We start from the raw sequence: 23,131 nt of genomic DNA on the forward strand, positions 1-23,131 counted from the left end.
GCTTCATAGAATGAGCTTGGAAGTGTTCCTTCCTCTTGAATTTTTTGGAGTAGTCTGAGGAGGGTAGGTTTTAGTTCTTCCTTGAATGTTTGGTAAAACTCCCCAATGAAGCCATCTGGCCCCAGGCTTTTGTTTGCTGGAAGCTTTTTGATGACTGCTTCAATTTCCTTCATAGTTATCGGCCTATTGAGATTTTTAGATTCTTCCTGATTAAGTTTTGGAAGGTTGTATTTTTCTAGGAACATGTCCATTTCCTCTGGGTTGTCTAGTTTGTTGGAATAGAGTTGTTCATAGTATTTTTTAACAATCCTTTGTATTTCTGTGGGGTCTGTTGTTATTTTGCCTCTTTCATTTCTGATTTTGTTTATTTGGGTCCCCTCTCTTTGCTTCTTGGTGAGCCTGGCTAGAGGCTCATCAATCTTGTTTATCCTTTCAAAGAACCAGCTCTTGGTTTCATTGATCTTTTGTATTGTTTTTGTGTCTCTATGTCATTTATTTCTGCTCTGATCTTTATTATCTCCTTCCTTCTGCTCACTCTGGCCTTTTTTGTTGCTCTCTTTCTAATTCTTTAAGTTGTAGAGTTAGATGATTTATTACCATTTTTTCTTTTTGGTTTTCTGAGGTAGGCCTGTAGAGCTATAAACTTCCCTCTCAGGACTGCTTTCACTGTGTTCCATAGATTTTGGATTGTTGTATTTTCATTGTCATTTGTTTCCAGGATGTTTTTAATTTCTTCTTTGATCTTTTTGGTAACCCAATCATTGTTTAATAGCATGCTATTCAGCTTCCAAGCATTTGAATTTTTTTGATTGTTTTTATTGTTGTTTATTTCTCATATTATGCCCTTGTGGTCTGAGAAGATGCTTGATATGATTTCAATCTTCTTGAATTTGGAGAGACTTTGCCTGTGACCCAATATGTGGTCTATCTTTGAAAATGTCCCATGTGCACTTGAGAAGAATGTATATTCTGTGGCTTTGGGGTGACATTTCATCTTCTGATTGGTAAAGGGAGCAGCTTGGGCAGCTAGCTAACTGTATGCCCCACAAAAACCACATTGACCACGAAGTCCACAGGACCACATTCAGCTCTGCTGAGGAGCATGGAATCAAGTTAGGAAGGATTAGAGTTGGAGGATACAACTCATCATAGAACCTTCTGCCCTCCTTAGAGAAGAAAGTAAGGCCAGAATCAAGGGAAGAGCTGCTCAAAAAGAATTGTGAGAACAAATTTAGGTGTGGATTTGTCAAGATTTGCCTGAACTTTCAGGCAGGAGAAAACTAAGTGAGAAAATATACATCAGTGAGTTTCTGAAATTCTTTGCTTTAACTGGTTTGTGCTAAAAAATTATCACTACTAAGGTGTCTAATAATAAGATTCGGTTATTCACTAATGGTCTGAAGTTGGGTAGCTTGCCTTTATGGAGCCATAAGAGAACACCATCCATCACAATTCTCAACTTAGGCATTCTCCTTCTCCTGAACTCCAGGCCACACTGATTTTCTCTCTCAATTAGCTGAGAGTGTCCCTAAATTATCATGGCCGTTTCCAAGAAATGAAGAGATCTCTCCTTGGTATATTTGAAAATGGAAACCCAAATCACTACTTTATGAGAGATGTTTTTAAAAACAGACTTTGTACTTATTGTCCTCAATCCTGACATAGTTTCTATGGGGGAAAATCGAAGATTCCACTTCTGTGTTTCACAAGATTACACTTAATAATGTCCTCTCCTATGCTACTACTCAGCTTTGCTCACCCATATATCACTCAGCACAGTGTCCTGAATATCTGGACTGGGATATAGGCACCTATTTTTCTTAGTGACTGGAAATGAGCCACACCTCTGCAACCGTTTATGACATGGAATACAGTGTTACTTTAAAAATATTATTTCTAACACAGTATCATGTAGCTGCACAGTGAGTGCCCATTGAATGAGCAAATGGGAGGGGCACGATCAATTCGGTAAATGCCATGTAGAAATCGGGGAGGACTGAGAAAATGGATTGTTTCTCCTCCACTGGGATCTTTCAATGGCTTCCCATTGCTGGTGGAGTAAGGTTCACACTTCTTTGCAAGACACTAAAAGTCTTTGTATACCTTTAATTTTCATCACCAACCACTTTTCCATCTGAGTCCTCTTTGGGAGAAAATAGACTTTCTGGCCAATAGGAACATGTGTATCTTAATACTTATGCTCATGCTGTTCCAATTATCTGGATCACCTCCCCAGCCTTAACACCCATGCACATCATGCCTTTCCTTCTAGGGCCAATTTGAATCTTACTTTACCTGCTAACTTTATCTCCATAGCACCTGCCACCTTTGAATGTTTCATATATTTATTTCTTTTGTTCATTGTGCTTTTCTCCTTACTAGAATGTGAGCTTTCGATGACAGAAGTTTGTGTGTGATTTCTTTATCGATAGTCTCACTCTGAGAACTGTGCCTGGCACATCTTTGACACTCAATAGAGATTTGTGGAAGGAGTAGTTCTGGCCTTAGTAAAACTTTTTTCCCCAGAATGTCCTCTACTCTGAGGGTATGTGTGTGGTGTGTCCTTCATGGAGGAGACTTTATGGGAATGCTCTGCTCTTTTGTCCAGCTCCTGCTCATGTTGTCTTTGTAGGAAGCATCATCTATCTGATTTTGACATTCTTTCTCTTTGTTTCTTTGGGTTCCCTTGCTGTCCATACTCTGTCAGAACATGCCTTATACATTCTTGTTTGATTGATCTGTATTGGCCACTGCACTTTAAGTTCTTTGAGGAAAAGGACCAGTGTAACCCGCCTATTTATCTTCAACATCCAGGATGGTGCCCGAATGCAGTAGGTAATAAATAAATATATTCTTTTTTTTTTTTTGATTGATTAAGATATTACATATGTGTACCCTCTACCCCCCCCCGCCCCCCCCCCCCCCCCCCGCTCATCCCCTCACCCCTCCGTTGTCCGTGTCCATTGGTTAGGCCTATATGCTTGCATATAAGTCCTTTGGTTGATCCTTCCCCCTTGCCCCCACCCTCCCCTACCTTCCCTCCAAGGCCCGACAGTCCAATCAAAGCCTCTCCGTCTCTGGATCAGTCCTTGTTCATCAGTTTATGTTGTTCATTATATTCCACAAATAAGTGAGATCTTGTGGTATTTATCTGCTCTCCAGTTCCATCGATGCTGTGGCAAATGGTAAGAGTTCCTTTTTCTTCTTCCTCTTCTTAAAGAATACCTTTCAGCATTTCATATAATGCTGGTTTGGTGGTGATGAACTCCTTTAGCTTTTTCTTATCCGTGAAGCTCTTTATCTGACCTTCCATTCTGAATGATAGCTTTGCTGGATAAAGTAATCTTGGTTGCAGGTTCTTGCTATTCATCTCTTTGAATATTTCTTGCCACTCTCTTCTGGCCTGCATGGTTTCTGTTGAGAAATCAGCTGACAGTCGGATGGGTACTCCCTTGTAGGTAACTGACTGTCTTTCTCTTGCTGCTTTTAAGATTCTCTCTTTATCTTTTGCTCTTGGCATTTTAATTATGATGTGTCTTGGTGTGGTCCTCTTTGGATTCCTTTTGTTTGGGGTTCTCTGCGCTTCCTGGACTTGTAAGTCCATTTCTTTCACCAGGTGGGGGAAGTTTTCTGTCATTATTTCTTCAAAAAGGTTTTCAATATCTTGCCCTCTCTCTCCTTCTGGTACCCCTATAATTCTGATGTTGGTACGCTTGAAGTTGTCCCAGAGGTTCCTTACACTATCTTCATATTTTTTGAATCTCTTTTCTTTTTTCTTTTTCGGTTGGGTATTTTTTGTTTCTTTGTATTTCAAATCTTTGACTTGATTCTTGGGATCCTCTTGTCTGCTGTTGGATCTCTGTAAATTATTCTTTATTTCAGTCAGTGTATGCTTAATTTCTAGTTGGTCCTTTTTCATGTCCTCCATGGTCTCACTATACTCCTTGAGGGATTCATTAAATTTATCGGCGGTTTCCATAAAATTCTTGAAAAACCTTATAAACGTGGCCTTGAACTCTATATCCAGTCGTCTGTCCTCCTCCGTTTCTGCCAATTGTGACCTGTTTCTTTGTCTCCGCATTTTGGCTGCTTCCCTGTGTTGATAGAGTGGCCCTGCGCGCCAGGTGTCCTGTAGGGCCCAGTGGCTCAGCCTCCCCAGTTACCTGGGGTGGACACTCTTGGTGCACTCTTGGTGCCTTGGTTGTTGTAGGATCACTGGGAGGAATTGACCTCCAGGCCAATTGGCTGTGGGAAGCAGCTTTGTCTGAAGTGGGAGAATGGTCCCCCTCTGACCACTGGGTACAGTGGCTCCTGGATCTAAGGAGGTGCTAATTCAGCCCCTGCCTGAGGCCACAAAGCTGGAGCCACCGAAGAGGCTCAGCTGTGAAGCAATGCAAGCCGCTGCGGGACCTTGGGCCTTCTCTTGGAAGTTCCGGGTCTGCTTGGCTGGGCTGTAGTTAGGTACATTCACATGCAAAAGCCTCTGCCGCAGCCTGGGTGGGGCGGGGTCTCAGGGAGTCAAAAGGGCGGAGAAAGAAGCTATGGCTGATTCTCCGCGCCCGGAGTCGCGCGTCTCAGTGTCCCGGTAACGGCTGCAAGCACCTCTGAGGGAAATCCGCCCTCAAGTTCGCCCGCTGCCGCCTGACAGACCAGCCTCTCCCCGTATGAGTCCTGGGTCCCCAGAGACTTCCCAGAACCGGAGTTCAGAGCAGTCGGGAGCTTGTGATTCAAAAAGACAGCCGCATCCTCAGGTGCCACCCCCTTTCCGCGCGCGCGAGCCGCCGCCGTACCTCTGCACTCAGCCTCCGCAGCTCCTCTGGCTCTCAGCGTGCTTTTCTTTTCTTCTAGTTGTAGAAATTACACTCAGCCAGCCTTCCTGTTGTTCTGGACGATGTTTGCTCCGTCCTTTGGGATATTTGTCAATTGTTGTGGGAGGCGACTATTTCCCGGTGTTTAGCTATGCCGCCATCTTAGTTTCTTCTCAAATATATTCTTTTTTAACAACGAAAGAAGTTAGAGTTGAGTCAGATCCTTATAAACATATTTTGCTTCCCCAGTAGAAAAGAGGCACTTCTAGAAGTTACATCTTTTTTTTCTTTTCCTGGTTAGCGATCTATTAATTTAGTCTGTGAGCATAATTAGTCCGATTTAGTAGTCTAGTGTTGACTTTCTAGTAAGTTTAACAGGAAGAGTTCATTTTGAAAGAACAGGCAAATGTCTGATTTCTTGATGCTTGGAAATTTCTTTACTACAAAAGGGAGTTTGTTCAGTCTCCCCACTGCAACCACCGCAGTTTCTGCAATGTTCTGTGACAGCATCTTTCCCCCAGGAGTTCCTGCTACTTTGATACCTTTGGACGCTGGCCCTGGCTCCCCCATTTACTTGTCCTGTTCTTGGGCATTCTAATGACCATGTCTTTCCCGTTAAATAATCCAGCTCTTGATTATTGAGTCTAATTGTGGGTAGTAATAATGACTGAAAACCATTTACACAAACCTCAAATTGCAACTTAAAAATTTGTGTTAAATTTTTGATTCTTGGGAAGTCAGTATGGAAGGGTGGACAAAAAAAAAAAATACTGTGAAACAGAAAAATTATATTGTATGCTGGGTTCGTCCTGGTGCCCAGATTTTTGTATTTATTACAAGCCGTGATATGAATGAAGCTTTACCTGAGAGAGGCTCATGTAGAATAAGACCAACAAACCATAATTATTTTAAAAAATTGCAAAAGTAACTCCTCAACACATACGGTCTAAAAATACACAGGTGGTTTGCTCAGTGCCTGACTTCATTCCAGTAAGGGCTTAATGCACTAGAAAGTCATGGCACACAACCACGTCTTCTTTCATTCATCAGGGATGGGTTCCAACATCTCGTTTTATTTATGGAAAGATTCATTGCCTGGAACGCCTACTGTCGAAAACTTTCTTCTCCTTGGGAGAGAATATATTTGCATACCAGCTTTCTTGGCATTTTTACATTCAAGGCACCTTGCCAGGTTAGAGCCACCACCTGCATACTCAATCTCCCCACCTCTGTTGTCATTGCCTTATGATTTGATGATTAGCAGGATTAGGGAAGGGATGTTAGATAACTATCAATAAAGTTGGGTCTATTTTATATTGATCTCAAGGGTTCCATTTGAAGTGTTATGGGCAATTTCAGATGTCTTCCTCATTGACTTGTTAGTCTGTAATTATTGATTAAGGAATGTTGTGGTGTTTTTGTGTTTGCCTATAAATAGGTATCATAGAGAAAGACGAATTTAGAATGAATTCTTTTGGAAAATTTTATATAGATGAAGTCATCGTTTTCTGGCATTGAGGGATACAAATTCAATATTATGTAATCTCTGCCCCGAGGAAGTTTGCAGCCTGGTCAAAGATGACAAACATGTAAAAAATTTTAAAATGCTATAACATTCTATAGGTGCTATTGTAGAAATATTATGTAGTGGGTAGAGTGATGTGGTCTCATTTATTTGAAGGTAATAAGATTGGCTGTGGAAGAGATAATTTTATTTTATTGTTTTCTTTGGGGAGAGACAATTTTAAATAGAGGAGTGGGTATTTGGAAGGTTGCGTGTGTTAATTAATTAGCTTTGCTATGTAACAGACCATCTCAAAAATTAGCTTAAAACAACAAATATTTATTTAGGTCATGATTCTGGGGATTGTCAGTCTTGGGCTGAGCTTAGCTGGGTGGCTCTTCTGCTCTGCTGGTATTGGTTTCCTGGGTCTGCTGTAACAAACTACACCCAGCTTGATGTTTTAAAACAATAGGAAGGTATTCTCTCACAGCCTGTAGCACAGAAGTCCAAAATCAAGCTGTGAACACATATGGTTCCCTCGGGAAGTTCTGAGGGAGAATCTATTCCATGCCTCTTTCCTAACTTTTGGTAGCCTCTGACAACTCTTGGTGTTCCTGGCCTGTGGTCTCATCACTCCAGTCTCTGCCTCTGCCTGTACCTGGACTTCTACTCCATGTTGCTCTATGTCTTATACTGTTTTTTTTTGGTCTCTTATAAGGACACATATTGTATTTACAGCCCACCCTAATGCTGGATGATCTCATTATTCTCTTAGCCAAAGCAAGGCACAAGCCCAGTCCAGATTCAAGGGGTGCAGAATAGACTTCACCCCTTAATGAGAGGAATGGTAAAGTCACATCAAAAGAGCTGTAGATACATGGGGGAAGGAGGAGAACATTTTGGCCATTTTTTCAGTCTACCACACTGATGAAGGGAAATAGGCAGGATGGAGGAGAAGGTTGAATGGGGTGGGAGAGGGGGAGAGAACATTTATGGCATAAATATAGAGCTAAAGTGCTAGGCGGTCCTCAGGTCATGTCAGGGTAGGTTTTATACATCATCTCTGTAGGTGGTGTGTTGGTGGTGTCATTTATATGAACAGGGTGGGCAAAAGTGGGATTACAATTGTTTGTATGGAAAATAATACAATGATTAATAATATAAGAACAAGCTCCGTGTTTTGTGTACTCACAACTGTAAACCTACTTTGGCCCCACCCTGTATTTTTGTATGTATGTAATGCATTTTATTTGCTGTTTTTTTTAACCTCCAAACTTTTACATTATGGAAAAGCTCAAATATATACAAAATAAGTGGATAATATATTGAACTCCCTTGTATTCATTGTACTTTATCTTAAATAAATAGCTAGGGGTAAAATTACTGGGTCAAAGGGTCGATATGTTTAATCTTATGAGAAACTGCCAAACCTTTTTGCAGGCAGTTGACCCGTTTTAGGTTCCCACCGGTGGTGTGTGAGAGCCCTGGCTGCTCCACATCCTCTCCAGCATTCAGTGCTATCAGAATTTTTAATTTAGATATTCTGATTTGTACGTGGTGGCAGCCAATTGTGTTTTTAATGTGCATTTTCCTGATGACTAATGATGTTGAGTTTTTTTTTTTTTTGGAGGGGGGGCTTACCAGCCATTTAAAAAATATTTTTTTATTGATTTCAGAGAGAAGGAAGATGGGGAGAGAGAGAGAAAAACATCAGTGATGAGAGAGAATCATTGATGGGCTGCTTTCTGCACATCCCACACTGGGAATCGAACCCACAACCCAGGCATGTGCCATATTGGGAACTGAACCAGGTAACTCTTGGTTCATGGGTCAATGCTCCACCACTGAGGCACACTGGCTGGGCCACTATTTTCTTAATAGTGTCTTTTGATGAAAAGTTTTGAAATATGAAGAAGTGTAGTTTATCTTGTTGTTTTTTTGCTTTCTACATCCTAAAATATCTTTGTCCATCCCAGGCCTGAAGAAATTGTGTTATTCCCCCCCCCCCCCCCCAAAGCTTTATAGATTCAGCTACTATATTTAGGTCAGTGATCCCTCCTAAATTAGTTGTTGTATATACTGTTTTATTTTTTTCCACGTGGAGATCCAGTTTGTGAAACACCATTTGTTAAAAAGACTTTCTTTCCCCCACTGAGCTGCCTTGGCCTCTTTGTGGGAAATTGACTATATGAGTCCAGGTTAGTTTCTGGGCTCTCAATTCTGTCCTGTTGATATGTTTACCCTCATGTCAACACCACACTGTCTTGATTACTGTAGAGTTCAGGCTTGCCTTGAAGTCAGTTTGTGAAAGCCCTCTATCTCTATTCTTCCTTTTTCGAAATTGTTTTGCCATTCTAGGGTGTGTGTGTGTGTGTGTGTGTGTGTGTGTGTGTGTGTGTGTGTGTATACTCATGCGCATGCGCATTTCCATAGAAATGTGAAATCAGCTTGCCAGTTTCCACTGGGAAAAAAAAAGCCTTCTGGGATTTTCATTTGGATTGTGTCACATCCACAGGTCATTTTGGGGAGAATCAAAATTTTTAACAACATTGAGTCTTTTAGGGTAGACATTCTTAAGCATATTTTTGCTCATGTCACTCACCAGCTTAAAAGCCTTTTTTAAAATCTTTTTTTAAAAAAATCTTTTTCTATCGGCCCGAACCAATATGCTCAATTAATATTTGACAAAGGAGGCAAGAACATACAATGGAGTCAAGAGAGTCTCTTCAATAAATGGTGTTGGGAAAATTGGACAGATATATGCAAGAAAATGAAACTAGACCACCAACTTATACCATACACAAAAATAAACTCAAAATGGATAAAGGACTTAAATGTACGACAGGAAACCATAAAAATTCTGGAAGAATTCAAAGGCAACAAAATCTCAGACATATGCCGAAGCAATTTCTTCACTGATACAGCTCCTAGGGCACTTGAAACTAAAGAGAAAATGAACAAATGGGACTACATCAAAATAAAAAGCTTCTGCACAGCAAAAGAAACCATCAACAAAACAACGAGAAAACCCACTGTGTGGGAAAACATATTTGCCAATGTCATATCTGATAAGGGCCTAATCTCCAAAATTTATAGGGAACTCATACAACTCAACAAAAGGAAGATAAACAATCCAATCAAAAAATGGGCAAAGGACCTAAATAGACACCTTTCAAAAGAGGACATTCTGAAAGCCAAGAGACATATGAAAACATGCTCAAAGTCACTAATTATCTGAGAGATGCAAATCAAAACAACAATGAGGTACCATCTCACACCTGTCAGACTGGCTATCATCAACAAATCAACAAACGACAAGTGCTGGAGAGGATGTGGAGAAAAAGGAACACTTGTGCACTGCTGGTGGGAATGCAGACTGGTGCAGCCACTATGGAAGACAGTATGGAGTTTCCTTAAAAAACTGAAAATGGAACTCCCATTTGACCCTGTGATCCCACTTCTAGGAATATATCCCAAGAAACCAGAAACACCAATCAGAAAGGATATATGCACCCCTATGTTCATAGCAGCACAATTCACCATAGCTAAGATCTGGAAACAGCCTAAGTGCCCATCAGCAGATGAATGGATTAGAAAACTGTGGTACATCTACAGGATGGAATACTATGCTGCTGTAAAAAGGAAGGAACTCTTACCATTTGCAACGTCATGGATGGAACTGGAGAGCATTATGCTAAGTGAAATAAGCCAGTCAATAAAGGAAAAATACCACATGATCTCACTCATTCATGGATAATAGAGACCGTTATAAACTTTTGAATAATAATAGATACAGAGGCAGAGCTGCCTCAAACAGATTGTCAAACTGCCGCGGGAAGGCCGGGGAGGGTTGGGGGGCAGGAGGTATGGGGGTAAGAGATCAACTAAAGGACTTGTATGCATGCATATAAGCATAACCAGTGGACATAAGACATTGGGGGATAGGGGAGGCTAGGGGACTGTCTAGGGCGGGGGGGATAAAATGGACACATATGTAATACCCTTTGTAATACTTTAAGCAATAAATTAAAAAAAAAAGAAAAAAAAATCTCTTTTTTTTTATCCATTACATGCTGTCCCCAGGCTGCTTGTTGTTTCTCGTACATTGTCTAAACTTCTCTCCTTTATGCTTTATGCTCTCATGTCCTTCATACTGAGTGTTCTTCACACCTATTCTCCAAATCCAAAAGACTCCAATATTACAGATATTTATGTTATAATGTAATAAATTACAAATTAATAGTAAGAAGGTTTAAAGAAACAAATTATCATGGGGCAGGTCACTTAAAATCTATTGCACGTTAAAATTGGAGCCTCCCTCCCAAAATAAGCAAAACAAGACAAAAAACACCAAACAAAAAAGGGCAAAAGCACACCTCAGTGATTACCGGAATAAGATAGGGCTTTACTTTTAAATAGGAAGGTGAAGGCAGCTTGAAGGAAGGGTAGAGGAGGCAGGAGCAAAATACATGCTGATCAAGAAAACCACGCAAGAAGCACTTTCAACCCAGGCACATATGCAAATGGGGCCACGAAGAACAGTGAGAGAACCGTGCATGGGACATAGTCAGGCACTTGGTTTTCGGCTGCTACTTAGAGGTTCAGAAAAATGGGGGCATCTGCAGTACTCTCAAGAATTAAAAAACAAACAAACATTTAGGTCCTGGGAAAAATTGAGCATGAACCAGCTTCAGAGTTCTTTGTGTACAAATCACATATGTGTTAATTCATATGTCAGAAACAATAATTGAAAAACAAACCGTATTTTAGGGTCCACATAAGCTTTTATTTCCACCGTTAAAATTTCCCCAATCCCTGTGGCTAGAAATAACATTTCTACTTCTGAATAGTAAAGTACTTTGTACTTGCCTTATGGTACTTGTGTCTACCCCATATTATACCTGTCAAGGCACATGTCTTTTATGGGACTGCAATTTCATTGAGGTGCTTTCCTATTTTATTTATCTGCATCTGCTCTATAGCACCTCAAATAGTATCCTGCTTATGACAGGTGTTTGAGAATATTTGATGAATGAATGAACCAGTGAACGAATGATGAGTGAATGAAATGCAGTGAAGAAATGAGAAGTAAATAGTAAATGAAAAAGAGCCTAGAACAAAAGTGTGTGCCCATCTTTTTGTTTTCTATTTCAGTGTTAGAGCAGTAAAGGCGCTAAAGAACCCAAAGCTGGTTTAACTTTAAGAACAATTATAATTTGAGGTTTTTCCAACACAAACATTATTTCTTTTGTGTAAGATATACTTGTCCTCACAAGAACTAACGAGAAAGCCACATCCCGGTAGGGTTCTGTAGACAGTCATTAATCTACTTTATAATGCAGATAATTTTAACAATTGATAACTTTCATCAAAAGAGATATGTTTTTTCTTTCTAAATGTACAAAGTTGGATCCTGCTGACAATAGCAACTTCCAAATGGCTGTCAGATAGGCCTTTACTACTGAATTCCAAACAGGTGTGTCAGCTAATTTCGCTTCAACAGGAGGAAATAACCACAATCATTTTGTACTTAACTTTGTAGCTTAAAGGCAAATATTCACATGACATTTTATGTAGAATTGGTCTCTTCCTTTTCTCTCTTATTTTCCATAGTTGATTCTTGAATATGTAGTCATTGTGCTTAGAATAATAATGAAAAAACCACCCTTTGGTAGTTTATTTAAAATACAATTCAGTTAAATGTAAAAGCATCTTACATTGCTGAATATGTAGTCTACTCTAAAAAAATCATTCTGTGTGAAGAGTTACTTGCTGCCTTCTGAGGGCAGCAGTGTGGTAACGGAAAGTTTCAGGTTTGAAGCCAGAAAGCCTGTAGCTCTCTGTAGCTTTGCTTATTGTCTTCTGGTAACTACAATCTATTCTTTTCTCTTTGGGTTTCATTCTTCTTTTTGTACAGTCGAGGCAATACTTTTCTTCACAAGGTTACTCGGAGAGTCAATGAGATTATGTGATTATACCTTCTAAATAGGTTTGATCTACTCCCTTCTCTCCATCCCTATCATTTTCACTGGGCCACTACCCTTTCTCACCTGGATTTACCATATTAGGCACCCCCCTCCCCCCCCAATGATCTCTCCACATTGCAATCAGAAGGGATCTTTGTCAGAGATGAATCTGATCATGTTATTTCTCACTCCTATACTTAAAAACCTTTTGTGACTTCCTATTGTTTGAGGATGAAAGAATCTGTATGATTTAATCCTATGTAATTTCTTGGCCCCACCTTGGCCTAATCTTTGTCCCAGTGCCTTGACTTCTTTATGTCACTGAATGCTGAATCTGTCTTCTTGTCTTGGAAATTCGAAAAGGCTGCAGGAGGGTCGAGCTTGAGTTGGACAGGAGGACCTCCAATCAAGAACTCTGCTGTAGGCACTTTCGGTGGTAGATGTCTGTGGGCCTTCCAGGTGGGGAGGTCGAGTATGTGGCTGGACGTGGGAGGGAGGTCTGTCTGGAGGTATAAACATGGGAGCTGGCCCTAAAAGGTATTTAATATTTAAAGTCATGAGACTGAATGAGTTCACTGAGGCCAGGGTCCTCTTCCTTCTATCTGTTAGTTTATTTTTCATCTGAGGATCTACTTGTAGGTCAGGTCCTGCTCCCGCATCCTCTGCGCCATGAAACTTGTCCTGTTCTCTGGCGAAGTCACTGCAGTCTCTTCTTACTGGGCTAATAGCATCTGCCATGTTATACTGCAGTTGCTATTTAAGAAAAAAAGATGTTTTCCTTTACAACTAGACCAGTTTCTGATGGGGCAAGACCATGTTTTATTTGCCCTTGTAGCTTCTGTTCTGTTGTTGAGAGATGGTGAAGTGAGTCAGCGTATATTCAAGTGGTCAGGTCCAGCCTGTTGGGGCTGAGGGAGGGCTGCCTGCTTCCCATCTGCTCTTGTTCTTGAAGGAAAGTGCCTTTCAATCCTGTGCTTCTGACTGAGGCAGAGTAAAAACTGGGTCTAATAATGTTTAAGTTTTAAAAAATGTTTTGATTGATTTCAAAGAGAAAGGAAAGGAGAGGGATGGAGAGATAGAAACATTGATGAGAAACATTGATCAGCTGCCTCCTGCACGCCCCCTACTGGAGATCAAGCGTGCAACCTGGGCATGTGCCCTGACCTAGAATGGAACCAGTGACTTCTTGGTTCATGGGTTGACATTCAACCACTGAGTCACACCAGCCAGGCAGTTTTCAATATTTTTTGATATGGATATATAATAACAAAAACCAGAATTATAATCTGATAACTTAAAATATTTCTATTTTACATAAAATGTGGCTGAATAATATATAATTTGATTGAGTGAATTTCTTTTTTTTTTTTATTGCTTAAAGTATTACAAAGGGTATTACATATGTGTCCTTTTTTTCCCCCCGCCCTTGAGAATACCCTGGCCTCCCCTACCCCCCAGAGTCTTATGTCCATTGGTTATGCTTATATGCATGCATACAAGTCCTTTGGTTGATCAGAGTGCATTTCTTTTCATTTCTTTTTAAAACTATTGCTCATTTGTTTGAATTAGCAAATGAAAGAAACTGTCCATTTTTAATCTCTTGTGAGCTGTATTTCAAATACTTTCAGGTTGTACATTTTCTAGATTGGCCTTGTAACAAAAAGAGAACTAGATAAAAGTTCTAATCCCACAGATTATTTAACCTCTAAGTTGATGATTCAAATTCAGTGTCTAGGGATGGAAAATAGAATACTTTTTTTCTTACAAAAAGAAAATAGTTTTCTTTTAAATTTTATTTAATTATAAAACACTAGAGGCCCAGCGCATGATTTTTAATGGCTTCTAAGCATTCTATTATAGCTGTATCACAATTAAAAATATTTCCCCTTTTTCTTATCATTTGGTTGATCTTAAATTTTCTTAAAAACTGTGTAAGTAGATTATTGTATGAAAAGGCAATGAGCATTTATTTCTAAAGCTTTTGATAGTATATTTCTAAAATGTTCTCTAAAAGGATTTTTAATACATTTGCATTCCCATTGAGAGCGTATGTGAGTTTATATCTCTAACATCAGGACTGATTTTTAAATACAATTTTTGCTAGTTTGATGTGTTAAATAATAAAGGATAGCTTTAAAATATATACTTTATTGATTTTGGAATGTGTTTTAATCTATTTAGTGACTATTTTTATGTGTGAGTCGTACATTTCTTTTAACCTTGTTTTTGGATATAATCTTATTTTCATTGATTGGTAAGAGTTTTTACATATTAGCTGTACCACATAAAACTGATTTTATAGGCTAAAAACAGTTGAAAATTCTCAGCTTCATGTGGTTTGACTTGAGTTACGTATTTTATGTTTGTTGCCAGTGTTTTCCCATTTTGCCTTTTGTTCTTTTTACCACGTTGTTCTTTAAAGCATATAACAAGTTTAAATTTTTTATGTGGCTTGATTTAGAGATAATTTACTTTGTAGTTTCCTCTATAGCTTTCTTGCAGCAAAAGTCCTTTCCATCCCAAGGGCAGATAAATATTTTTGCAGTTTCATATTTTTAAGTTTAACTTTTAAAATCCATCTGGAATTTTGTTTGGATGTATTATTAGGACAGGAATCTGTTTACCGAGTGATGAAACAATGACTTTCAGATTCCTAAGCAGATTCTATTTTTTAATGTCATGCCCCATTGCTAAAAATTGCAGAATTATTATGTGTCCTATGCATATAACATCTTTGACCTTGATTCCTCATAAAATACTCATGCCTTGGGTTAGCCGGTGTGCTTCAGGATCGGTAATAATCCAGAGACCTTAATTTTTGGATTATTCACTCTATTTTAAAGATATGAGTAGTATGGTAGACAATACTTGATTTCCTTGATGGCTTCTTCCAGAATAAAATTCTGTCATTCACAGAACCTACCACATTAATCCCTATGGACAATATTGTTAAATAAAATATTCTCTAAGTAGAAAGGCAATTAAAAAATACATGTAGGCATTACTATTCAAACTCTTCCTATCTGAACTCAGAAACTTAGAAGGCTCAGATAAATTTTCAGATAAATCCTTGTGTCTAAATTGTTGCTGTTTGCTATTTAAAATAGTGGGACAGAAGTGATTCAATAATAAGCTAGCCAACTCAAAGACCAAATTTGCATAGTGAGGGATATTTTATTAGGCCAGGCTAGCTTTCCTATATTCTGGACCACTCAAAGGTCAAGATGAAATGGAAAAACCCTTTCAAAGGACTAATGATCTCCACATTCTCTGAGAAGCCAGCCAGATACCTTCCCTTCAGTGTCCTAGAGTTTCCTGAGGATCCACTGGGTCCCTAAACCTCAGTGGGACTGCGTGGGATGGGAGCACACCACTGTGACCCCTCAGAGCCCTTTTGAACCGGGCTTGTCAGAGCTGGAAGTTAGGATTTCCACGACCACTAGGGGGCTTCAGTTGTCCACAAAGAACGGATCATGCCCAGAGGTGCTATGGTGTGGCTTCACTCTTTAAGAAAATCATTTCATTTTGGGAGTATTTATTTTCTGAGATAGATTGACAGAACCAATTCATAAAATGTAAAGACCTTTGAGGGTCATCTTTCCTTCTCACTCTGGAGATAAAGAACATTGAGGGAGGCTTCTCTAAGTTGACTCAGTTATATAGTAGCAGAGTCAGAGTCAGAACCCACGTCCCTAATCCACCTCCTAGTCTAGTTGGATCAGTGATGTACATCGATTTTTTATATTTCTGAAGTTATACCACACAGTTATGTGGCACTGATTGTGCCTCAGCCCTGGAGTTAGGAATGTTGTGTTGAAGGCAGGTGGCAAAGTGGATGCTGGGCCACCTATGGGAAGCATCCAACAGTGCAGTAGCTACTCTCAGTCCAGCTGAGCTTTTGGGTTCATGAGCTGACCACATGCCATGAGTCAATGTTGGGGAGTTTTAAGAATTCTTATCTATTCGCAATAAGGCCTAGAGTCTTATATACCTTATCCTTTTCTTCAGATGAACAACAACATCTTTCCGGATTTTTTTCTCTTAAAATTTTTTATGATTTTTTATTAACATTTAACCTTTAGAACCTGGTTGGTAACCCCTTAAAAAAAAATCAATGGCCACTAAAAAACAACAAAAATCAAGCAAGCAAATTCATTCTGTACTAGCTCAAAATGACTTATGACAATGTTTAAATTTTTTCTTCTGTGCAAACTATGGAAGAAGCAAATGGTGTTCACTTCAACTACTTTTATAGCAAGTTCAGAAAACTACTTTGATTTTTTTAAATGGTAGGCTAAAATGATAGGCTAAATGGGAGCTGGCGTGAGGATTAAAGACATGGTACTTGAAAAGCTCTTCAAGCAGGATTTGCTGTGTAGTTAGGTCCTCCAAAATGACAGCTACTGTATTATAATAATTGTTAGTAGTTTTTCCCTCCTGTAATGAATCAGAACATTGGGACTACTTCTGTAAATACAAATCATGTTTGAAACATTTAAAAAATATTTTTTATTGATTTCAGAGAGGAAGGAAGAGGGGATGAGAGAGAATCATTGATTGGCTGCCTCCTGCACATCCCCTGCTAGGGGTTGAGCCCCCAACCCGGGCATGTGCCCTTGACTGGAATCGAACCCAGGACTCTTCAGTCTGCAGGCCAACGCTCTACCCACTGAGCCAAACCAGCTAGGGCCATTTTTGAAACATTTGAATTGCGTCTTTGATCTAAAATTTTAGAAATAGATAATGTAGTCATTTTCTTAATGGCATATTAAAGCTTAATTGAATAAAAATGTAGTTGGTCAATCTAAACCCACAAAAAAAGTAATTATGTCTTATTTTCTCTGCTTTATTGTAGTGATTTAAAGGGTGTGATAGTTACCCTGAGTGAGGATGGTCACCTGCAGTGTTCATACCTGGGGACAGACCCGTCTTTGTTCCAAGCCCCCAAAGTTGAGTCCAGAGAACTGAATTATGACGCACTTGATGCAGAGCTGAAAGAACTTCAGAGAATCATTAAAGATGTTAACAAATCACAAGGTATCTCATTTGAAGCTTTTTATTATTTGATTTTACTTTGTATCTGGATAATGTTTTGTACATATTAATTTTCTTCCTCAGGTTTAATTAAAGTCATATTTGTAAGAACTGTGCTGCTCTTTAACCCACAAGTCTTTGTGCCTAATTTGAATTTTGTAAGTTCTGAAAAATATGTCCTATTTAAGAGAATGCTTTTTCACTAGTATCCCCTTTTCGAGGACAGTGCTATCTAGTTTTCTTTCCTTTAAGGTCTAAAAAAGGAACCAGTGCTCCTCTAGCAATACAGTATTTGAAAAAGAACAAGCAGAATTAGTTTCCTATTGGGAGCTCTTAGGAGCAAAAACATTAAATGAATCTATATGTATAAAAGCCTAAGTGCCCTTGTCTCTATCCGACTGGCAGCTATGATGCGTAATTACCACCAGGGGGCAGACGCTGTGACTGGTAGATGTGACACACACTGACCACCAGAGGGAAGATGCTCAATGTAGGAGCTGCTGAGCTGTGGTGACTTGGCAGCTGCGGTTCTTGGGTGATGCACCTGGAATCAGAGAGGAGGGAGCCCGATTTTGGGGTGCGTCACTGAGAACCGCCCTCTCGCATTTTGGGACCCCTCAGAGGATGTTGGAGAGCTGGTTTTGGCCGGATCCCTGCAGGCCAGGCCGAAGGACCCCATGGGTACATGAATCCGTACACCGGGCTTCTAGTAAAAAAAGAAAGAAAAGGATTTCTAAAATACATGTTATTTTGTCATCAAATAGTGATAGTTCTTTTATCTACATGTCAATCAGATCAGCAGATGTACACAATATGTAAGAATACTCAATAAACTTCCTTTTAACAACAACAAAAAAGGAACCTGTACCTCTTTGGTCAGTGGTTTCAGGCCTTAAGAAGAGCATTAAAGTTTAGAGTGGCCATTTATTAACTTCTAATGTCCCTGAAAAAAAGTTAGTTGCTTCTTTGAAAAGAAACCAAAGCAATACATGAGTTATCACTTTGTTACTAAAAATGTAGTCATTTGCAGCTTAGCGATAGAATTTATGTTTGTAGTTAGCATCCACAGAGCATAGCCCGTGGTATGCTGTTTCTAATGACTCAGAGGCTGATGGTATATTCAGTTCCTGAGTTTTGAATAACTCAATATTATCTTACTTTGGGATTCACAGGGGTATAATTTTATTGTAAATTAAAAGGAGAAACAAAACCCCAATCCTGCGTTTGAGTTGGACATGTGAAAGGCATTACTGCAAGCTCCCTTTTCAGGGTCAGGTAAAAGTTGCTTTTTTTTCTTCTTTTTAATGAGAAAAAATATGGACTATTTTCACGTAAAAGAAATGTTAAAACAAGTAGGAATAATAAAAGGAGAAGAGCATCAAAAGCCAACCAAAACCACAGAGCCGGTCGTACTCCTGGTCCAGTCACTTTATGAGATTTATGTATTTTTGAGTCTGAATTACCAAGACAAGAGTCAGAGGACTTTAGATAATATATTTAAAGAGTACGAATATTAAAATAAAATGATTATTCTTTGGCTTCGCACTTTCTCTTAGAAAGTTTTGAAAGTGAACCAGTGAAACTTAGGTCTTTTAATAACTTTCATTAGTTAAAAACCTATTTATTTGTTGTCAGTACCTCCCTGTCAAATAGAGAATAGTTAAAATTGGATGTATCAGATTGCAATATACAACCCCTCCCCCCATTTTTGATTCTATTGTTTTGTGATTAATGGAATTATAAGTCTCATTTTATTGTTTAAAAATGTAGTTGGGGAAGAGTGGCGTATATGTGAAACATGAAATTTCTAGAGTTCGTTAAATACATTTAATGTGGCTTTTCACTCCAAATTTGTTTTTTGAGATTTTGTTCTTTCCATAAACAAAGTGCTAATGGTATTTTGATTACCATTTAATTGTGTTAACATTTCTCAGAAAAACCCCTTCCAGCTAAAAGTTATGTTTTTGGTGACCATAGTGATGCCCTTGGGTGAGAAGGGTTAGGTTGTTCTACTTGTCACTACCTTGATCCTTCTGTGTAATTTGAAATAACTGCTAATTAGGTTAGGGATGTGCCCACGGACTCGGGTTCAGAGTTCATTGTTTCCATAACCCCAAGTTCTCGTTGATATTTGAAGTGCTCTGCCCTTTCTCCACCATCATTTGGTTTTATTCCTGAAAAAGAAACAAAGAGAGACTTTTTAGAAAGAGAGACTTTTAAACTACTTTATTTTAGATATGGAAAAATGTAGTCTTCTGTACCCTTATAAATCGGTGGCATATTTTTAATTAAAATACCTGTAATTATGTAAAGTAGCAAATCGTTTCACTATAGAAGATTCTGAGAAATTAAAACTGAATTTTTTGAAGACCCCATTATTCATTTAAATGCCACTTATTTTTGTATAGTGACTTCAACTTACAAAAAATTTTAGTCTTGTGGGTTATGGTCAGTACTTAAAGCTTTTTTTTTTTTCTTCAAAGCTAGAATTGCAGCAAAATTTAAAGAGTACATTTTGTTATACACATGGTGCATATTATCTACTGTAATAAAAAAGGTTTTGAACCCGATTTTATGTGTGTAAGTTATATGAGGAACGTATGTTGTAAGCATGAAGTTATAGTAATAATTCCTGTATGGCTCATGGACTTTGAAGCTTTCTGTGCCCAACTCATTAGTGTGAATCCTGCCACGCATTTCTATTGCCAGCATCAACAGCTGTCGGTAGGCACTTTCAAAGATGGGGTTACCTGCCTGGCCGATGTGGCCCAGTGGGTAAGCATCAACCTATGAACCAGGAGGTCACGGTTCAATTCCCCGTCAGGGCACATGCCTGGGTTGCGGGCTCTATCCCAGTGGGGGATGTGCAGGAGGCAGGCAGCTGATCAATGATTCTCATCATTGTTGTTTCTATCGCTCTCTCTCCCTCCTCCTTCCTCTCTGAAATTAATAAAAAATATATTTTAAAAAAGAATTAAAAAAACATGGGGTTTCCCTATGACTTAGACAGTTGGTCATGCTCTGCTTGGGTGAGTCAGGGGGAGTGGGTAGGATATGCCTTCAGGAAGGGCGAGGGCAGTGCGTCGCGGCATTTAGGTGAGAGCCTGCATCCAATGAAGTTGGTCCAGGATAACCGTGCTGCCGCCGTGGAGCACTAGGAGCACCTGCGCTTGGTGCCCGTGTTGGGATGTGTTGTTTGCTGTGTAGCTGTGCCCAGATGCAGTGGCTTTGGCCAGGCGGTGGTCTCTTTCCCGGGGAAGGCAGCGCGGCGATGGCAGACCAGGGTCGGTTTGGCAGTTGCACGGTCATCAGGGACTCCGCTTCCTCTCCTCCTAGGGCCTCTGCTGGTCCAGGGTGGCTTCTGGAACTGCTGCCCTCACATCTGCGGCTGAGTCAGATCCTGAAGGATCCTTCCTGGAAGCCACACCCTGAGCAGCTTCTCCTCTCATCTCACTGGCCACTCCAGGCTGCGAAAGAGGCTGGGAAGTTAGGGTTTTAGCCGAGCACTTTGTTGCCTAGAATAAAATTGGGCTTCTTGAAGGATGGTTATTGGGTGGGCGATGAGCTGCCTTCTGTACTCTCACTAAGTTATGGAAATTCCTGTTCCAAATATTGCCGCGCTGCTGGGAATGCCTGCTGGAAGCGTAGGCAGGTCTTCTGTTGGCCAGACACGGATGGTTCATGTGGCTGCGTCCAGGGCTCTCCATCTGTCCAGTTGGCCCTCCTCAGCGTGTGGGGGTGTTCCTGGCAGGGTCCCCGGCGATTTCTGCAGTCCCAGGCGCATGTGCAAGTACGATTTCCAGGGAAGAAGAGAGGTGTTTCTCCCGAGTCTCCCCGTTTATTAGGGAGGAATAGCTTTCCCAGAAGCATGTACCAGAATCCCCCAACCCCACGCCCAACTTTCCTTGTGTCACAGCTGCCAGGATTAAGCCCCATGCTCATGCCTAAAACAACCAACCGTCAGGGGAATGAGGTGAACATAATTGGATTTGATCAACCCAATGACTTTGAGGTGAAGGTGAATGTCTCAACAGAATCAGGACTCTGGTAATGAAGGTGGCATGAAGGTGGATGGTAGGTGGGCAGCCAGCAGTGTGTCATGTACATGTGTGCATACACACGCACACACACACACATTGCATAAGTATTATTTATGTTCCTTGCTTATTTAGGATCTCTGTCAGTTGTTCATAATATCTTATTATACACTATAAGCTTTTTTAAATAGTGAAATTTTAAATTGTGAAAATAATATGAATATGGTGAAAGGAATTCAAACAGTACTAAAAGGCTAAAACCCCCGGTCCTACTCCACACGATGAAAGGTAACCTTTATCAAGTGTGTCGTGTATTCTTTAGAAAAATGCTCATGTTTTTGTGATTTTTTTTTTTTACAAATGCATATAAACACACTGTGCTACGTCTCATTTTTTATTAATAGGCATAGCTTGGAGTTTTTTTCTTTATCAGTATATAAAGATAGCACTCTTACTTATAGCTCTTAGACCATTGCACAACATGGATATACCATAATTTAGTTAACTGTTTCCCTATTAATAGAAATATAGAGCTTTAGGTTGTTTTGTTTTTAATAAGTACCAGCAGCAGAGAACTTCCTTGGGCATGCCTGTGAGCTGGTAATAACTATCAAAATGTAAAATGTACGGATCCTGTCACCTAACAATTCTCCTCCCAAGCAGTGGGATTACTTACCTTCAAGAGTAATTACTTTCAAACCAACTTACCTTCAAAAGTGTTGCACTAACGTAGGCTTCCACCAGAAGTGAAGGAGAAGGCACGGAAGTTCCCAATATGGGTTAGGCAGTGGGTCACATCCTAGCTACTCTCTTTGGAGAAAGACAGTTTTTTTCTTAAAATATTGTAGAGGGGGAAGAATTAGCATCAAGCTTCTAATTCTGTAATGCATTAGTTTCTTTAATGTGTATGTTTATGGGTGTTTGGGATATATGGTATAGATAACTCTTAAAAACTATAAAGCAGGTTTTACTTTATGATAAAATGTGTTTTTAAAAAGAATTTTTCTTTCTTTTCTTTTCTTTTCTTTTTTTTTCCAAATTATAGGTGTTTGGCCCATGACTGAGAGAGAAGATGACTTGAAAATTTCTGCCGTGGTTTCTCCTGACTTCGACTCTGTGTCTGTAGGTGTCTTTGCAGACGTTGAAAGGGTTGGTGATAGTGGGGACTCTGCTAAATTGGGGTCAAAATTTATTGGCTGAAATGATAGGCCTTCAAATAGAAGCTTTAGGGAGGATAACAATTTATAATCTTTGTTATTTTCTGGAAATAAACATCTCTAGCCTCCTGGGTGCAGTAAGGAGTTTCTAGGCAGATATCTGTCTAAAAAGGGGGAGAGGAATAGTAGAAGGAGTTCTCACCATTACTCTGAATCTACCTTTTTTTTAAAGTTTAACTTTAATTTTAATCCAGATGGATAATACTGACCACGCAAGATGTTTGTTGAAGGTTCAATGAAATAATGTTTATGAAAGGTCTAGCAGGGAGAACCAAGATGGCGGCATAGGTTAACGCCGGAGTTTGCTGCTTTGAACAACTACTTCAAAAGTGAAACTAAAAGATGGAAGGGACATCACCCAGAACCACTGGAACGCTGGCTGAGTGGAAGTCCTACAACTAGGAGGAAAGAGAAACGCATACGGACACTCAGAGGAGGCGCAGTGCTGAAGTCAAATTCTGAGGTGCAGAGTGCGCGGAGCGGGCTGGCGGCGGAGGGCGCGGTTGGCGTTTTCAATCGGGAGGGAGTCGCAGACTCTGAGCTCCAGATCCGGGCGAGTCTTTAG

At 39.8% G+C, this 23,131-nt stretch overlaps 1 protein-coding gene across 1 annotated transcript in view; it reads left to right on the forward strand.

The window, feature by feature from the left end:
* Positions 1-23,131, forward strand: part of BBS9 (Bardet-Biedl syndrome 9) — a 325,628-nt gene that overhangs the window by 115,086 nt on the left and 187,411 nt on the right. The window contains exons 10-11 of the mRNA XM_081102088.1: positions 17,134-17,315; positions 22,395-22,471. Of these exons, the coding sequence (XP_080958214.1) occupies positions 17,134-17,315; positions 22,395-22,471 (259 nt within the window). The remainder of the gene's footprint in view (positions 1-17,133; positions 17,316-22,394; positions 22,472-23,131) is intronic.

This window comes from Myotis nattereri (genome assembly GCF_964212035.1).
Source record: "Myotis nattereri genome assembly, chromosome: 11".
Taxonomy (NCBI): Eukaryota; Metazoa; Chordata; class Mammalia; order Chiroptera; family Vespertilionidae; genus Myotis; species Myotis nattereri.